Source organism: Labrus bergylta, chromosome 1 (genome assembly GCF_963930695.1).
Source record: "Labrus bergylta chromosome 1, fLabBer1.1, whole genome shotgun sequence".
NCBI classification, from domain to species: domain Eukaryota; kingdom Metazoa; phylum Chordata; class Actinopteri; order Labriformes; family Labridae; genus Labrus; species Labrus bergylta.
The window spans coordinates 15,597,439-15,602,438 of NC_089195.1; the positions used below are offsets into that span (position 1 = coordinate 15,597,439).

Below are 5,000 nucleotides of genomic sequence, written 5' to 3' on the forward strand. Positions count from 1 at the left end.
ATCAAGATGCAGATTAGTAAAACATCCAGCTTTGTCAGGTCTGTTCTCAAGAGCAGAAGAAAACAACTTTTTAAATACTTGTTTATTTGTTGAGAGGAGGTCGGATCGATCATTTCTGCTGCTTTCAAGGGAGTCAGGAAATCTAAACGCTGATTGCTATTCAAGTAGAATTAATCCCTCCAGTGTAAATGTTTGATGTACAGCAGATCTCTGACATGCAGATGTGTGCTATAGAGGGAATAAATCATCTTCAGATTACAGCTGATGGGAGCTGAGATGTCATTACGATGTCACTTCAGGCTGTTTCAAAGTCTGCTGATATGTGATTGGCCAATACAGTTCTGACTACAAACATACTACACAGAGAAACCAAAACACTTCCCATACTAAAAATCCAAACGCCCTCTACAGATTCTTCAACTTTGTTTTACGTAGAAATCGTAATAAGTGATTATGTGTCTGCCTGAGCGAGCTGTGATTTAGTCCAGGTCCCCTTGATCAAGTTCAACACCAAGGACACGTGCACAAACACACACTGTTCTTAGGGCCCCATAAATAATCTGCATACTTAAAGACACATGCTCGCCAATCCCTCCAGTCGTTTTATTCCTGTCGTCTCTCAGCGAGCAGAGGTGATGATGATTCTGAGCGTCGCTGGCGGCGAACAGTCAGCGGGGTTGCAGGTCTGAAGTTTAGAGACGATTCCTCACCATGAGTATCTAAAAGTTCAAGGAGGTGTCGACGTGCCGTGTGTGCGTGTGCACGTGTGTGTGTAAATCAGAGAGCCTGTCCTTCACCTGCAGATACACCTGATAAAATATGCAGATTAACCGTCATTCAAAGATGGCGCAGGTTTAATTTATATTTCCACGGAGGCAGAGGGTTATAAAAACAATCTTTCAGCCATTTCGTTTATAACCGTATCACTTAGTGTTACTGTATAAATCTGCCTGTAAACACTCCAGTTGAAGGCCGTCATGATGTTAAATATGCACCCCGTTGTGGGCACAGATGGTTTGATGCTTGCTTTTCTCTTTCCGGAGCGTTCCTTCTGCAAACACGACTAGCAGCCGTACAAAGAAAGCTGCATGCTAATTAGCTGTCTGTTCCCCCTGAATATGAAGCTAAGCTACAAATCCGAGGACATAGAATCAGTATCAGGTGTTGATGAATTCTGTCTTTCCTTTTTTTTTTTTTTATTTCTCTGCAGGTTTTACAAGAAAAAACCTCGATCCCTGGCAGTGACCTGCATCTGATCTACCTGAGCTCCAGAGCTGCCGGGTATAAACCAGTCCTCAAAGTCACCATGACGCAGACATCCATACCATTCAACCTGATGAAGGTGAGAATATGCAATGTGTACGGTGGCCCTGAGAGGTCAAAGCATTGCTCCTTTACATAACACATGCAAACTAACACAACTGATCTGAAAATACATGTCCAGCACATTAAATTTAACGGTCTGCAAATAATTAGAATTTTTTTTTTACTTCAGCTTTACATCACTTGGTTGTGTTTTTCGATGAAGCAGCACTATTCTGAATAATGCCTGTGTGTTGTCTTTTTGTTCCTGTATTCTGTTATTTTTGCAGAGCTCTTTGTGTAACTCTAGCTGCTATAGGGTAACACTAACATGGTTCAGGGCAGGGCCTAGCCTGAACTCATTTAATGACTTTCGTGTCTGGTTGTGTTTTTCCAGGTTCACCTGATGGTGGCGGTAGTGGGTCGCCTTTTCCAGAAATGGTTTCCTGCTCAGCCGAATCTTTCCTACACCTTCATCTGGGACAAAACCGACGCCTACGGCCAACGAGTGTACGGACTGTCTGAGGCAGTTGGTGAGTTTTCTTTCAATAGTGAAAACAAAAAATAACAAATTAGATTCTTTTAAATGAGCACTGTCGACCACTCTGAGTCTGTGAGAGCTCAGCTGACATATTGGTTTTTATATTTAAACTGTAAGCTGGAAATAATTTCACTCTATTCAGCTTCCTTGTGAATTTGTTTTGAAGTCCTTGGGGAACAAAGAAGGCTTCAATTGATTCTGCTTCACAGTTTTGTGTCAAATGTAAAAAAAAAAAAGAAAAAACATAACACAAGGCTGAACACAGTTAATCTTGTTTTTCTGGGTCTATTCGACTTCAACAAATATAATTTTTCTTGGTCCTGATCGATGTTAAAAATAATGAAAAGAAATCGAGATATGCTCTGTTAAAAGATTTTACAATCAATAAGTCAATTCTTAAATCCCATTGTTTAAGACTTGCTTTTATGTAATGTGGTGGTCTTTTTATTGCCTTCAGTCTTCGTTTTCATGCTTTTTATTTGATTTACCCCTTTCCTGTCCTCCTCCTTCATCATCCTCCTGTCTTCTCTCTGCTGTCATACTTCTTGTCTTCTTCCTTTTATGCTTTACTGACTGGACCTTCATATTGTCTTGCTGTGTTTGGCCCTGTTTGGGTTTCTGTTGTTGTGTAGGACTCTCCTTTTGTCCATCTGTCAAAACTGTTCTTAAAGGTCTAATATGTAAGATATCAACTGAATATGATCAAAAAATGACCTTACTGTATCATTAGACATTAAGGAAACATGCTATGTTGAAGTGCTGGCTTCGCTTACAACAATGCAGCAGCCAGTATGTCCTCCTTCTAAGTTGTGTGGAATGGTCTGTTTTTGTTTTGACCAGAGAAGGTAGACTGATTTAAGGCACCTCCACACCGCCGTTTTGCCCCTCGGTTTGCCATGCAAAGATCAAAACAACAGGTTTGAAAGCGGTAGACAACTGGTTCAGATAGATCTGATTCTACCCGATCTAAAAAGCCTCTGCATGTTTCTAATAAGCTCCACGAGCAGAAACATTGTTAAAATATTGGAGATGCTTTTGAAAAATGCAAAGAGGTTAGAACGCAGAAAGGTTTACAGATCGATGCAGAGCTGGCTAAACACTGAAGCTTCATTGTCTGCAACATGGCAACCTGCGTGCACATCGATTCTGGGGAGGAGGGGGCGGCTGGAAATTGTTCTTTCCAATTGAATTTGGAATGCAGTCCCCATTTGAAACACTAGGTGTCAGAGTTACACATTGCTCCTTTAATTTGTTTTTATAATGAATGTTTTCACAGTTATTTTTTAGTATCAGGAGAACTTGCTGCTGTGGCGTTGTGTTTCCATCATCCCTGTAACTTTGTCCCTTGTTGTAACACAGAGTTGACAGTAAGAAGACACTTTGGAAATAATCAAAATATAACTGTGTGACAAAGTCAAAGTAAAAAGAATGCATTTTAAATGAACTGCACTGACTCAGTTTTACGACACGTAGTGCACAGTTATTGAGGAGAAAAAAAGCCTCTCTTCTGCAGAGCACATACATAACGTTGCAGACAGCTGCGGCTGAGTTCAAATATGTTCAACATGAAAAGCTGTGACAGGGAAATAGCCTGAACATTATGGGCATGCTAACCTCTCTGACACCTTTATTAGAGACAAGTCGAGCAGACACACTCCTGGCTGAGTTATTACTTATGGTAGCCGGGCCCTAATGGGCTGCACATAAAGAAGATTTATGGCTGTGTTTGTAACACTTCTGAAATTGGTGCTCATAAGTTCGGATAAAGGAGCGTAACCACCAGGAATATTTAGAGCACACGTGTGGCGACTTATGAGATTTAGAGCTGAGACACAAATGTGGAGGCCCCCCTCCTGAGAATTTCCACTGATTTTGTCTTCATTTGTGTACTTCTAACATGTAAAGGAATATAGGAAACTGTTCTCTTCTCTTCTCAGTTTTCAATAAGGCAACAAACTAAGATAAATCATAAAATGAGAGAAGCTGTGTGAATTCAGGGACACTCACACCCAGATGAATGTGGTTACATTTAGTTTATTGGTTTGGGGCGTTTGTAGAATAATCCAGTTTTATGAACCCATTTGAAGAAAGACCTCCTGATGGGGCTGTTTTTAACACGTTCCTGTTTTTAATGAATGCGTTAAAACAACTGTAATAAAAAACGTATTTTAATCTTAATGCAGCTAAAAACTAACCTAACATTGTTCATTCATTTCTAGGGTCATTAATTCGCTAATTGAGATTAAGAATTGGCGATAACTTGTGAGATGGCAGGAGCAGCAGGACGAGCAGGACTGTTGTTTCTGGAATCCTGTTTTAAATGATCAGTTAATTAATATACACATGAAAACTACAACTGCTTGACTAAGGTTGTCAATACTTCCGTTCTTTACTATACTGCGTGTTTTAAAACGATGCAATCTCCATTATTTTATTCTATTGAAGCTTCAAGTAAACTTCTGATCTTCAGTCACATTCTGAACCAATAGCTGCTGCGAGTCGGGGCTGTGGTGGACTAGTAGTTAGTGCATGTGCCCCATGTACAGAGGCTGTAGTCCTCTAAGCAGGCGGCCCAAATTTGAATCCGACCTGTGGCTCCTTTCCTGCATGACGTTCCTCAAAGTCCATCCTCTCCGTCTTTTGCCTGTATCACTTTTCAGAAAATGTGTGCTCAAACAGGCTGTTTAGCGATGTTCCCTTCATGACTTCACAAAGGGCAGTAACCCCTCCCCCAGGTGGGTGAGTCTGCCTTCTCAGTGTAAACAATATGGCATGGTTCCAGAAAGCTCGAACCACCCAAGCCCTCCTAGAGGGGCGTTGTTGAACAGCCCTCAGTTGCATTTAAAGCTACAGACACAGAAACAGCCTGTTCTGAGCAGGACTGAAATAGAGGGGTTTATAGGCATGATCAAATACAGGGTCAGAGTGGATTTAGAACAAGAAACTTCACAGACATGTTTTGGGGAGCTCTGAGATTTATTTAAACTTGGTGAAAAGGAGGATAATATGTGACCTTTAAAGAGATATAAAGCAATTGAAAGTCCTAGAAATTACATCACAACAAGCTGAAATACTGAAGTTTGCACATGGTGCACTCATCACAAGCATCTCTCAGCAATGCTTCAATGTACTTACAGTATACCCATTTAAATTATGT

The 5,000-nt window shown here is 40.7% G+C and overlaps 1 protein-coding gene across 5 annotated transcripts in view; it reads left to right on the forward strand.

Moving 5' to 3' along the window:
- Positions 1 to 5,000, forward strand: part of LOC109986898 (teneurin-3) — a 319,906-nt gene that overhangs the window by 256,117 nt on the left and 58,789 nt on the right. For all 5 annotated transcript variants that reach the window (XM_065954775.1, XM_065954777.1, XM_065954784.1 and 2 more), the window contains 2 exons: positions 1,211 to 1,342; positions 1,700 to 1,835. In XM_065954775.1, the coding sequence (XP_065810847.1) occupies positions 1,211 to 1,342; positions 1,700 to 1,835 (268 nt within the window). The remainder of the gene's footprint in view (positions 1 to 1,210; positions 1,343 to 1,699; positions 1,836 to 5,000) is intronic.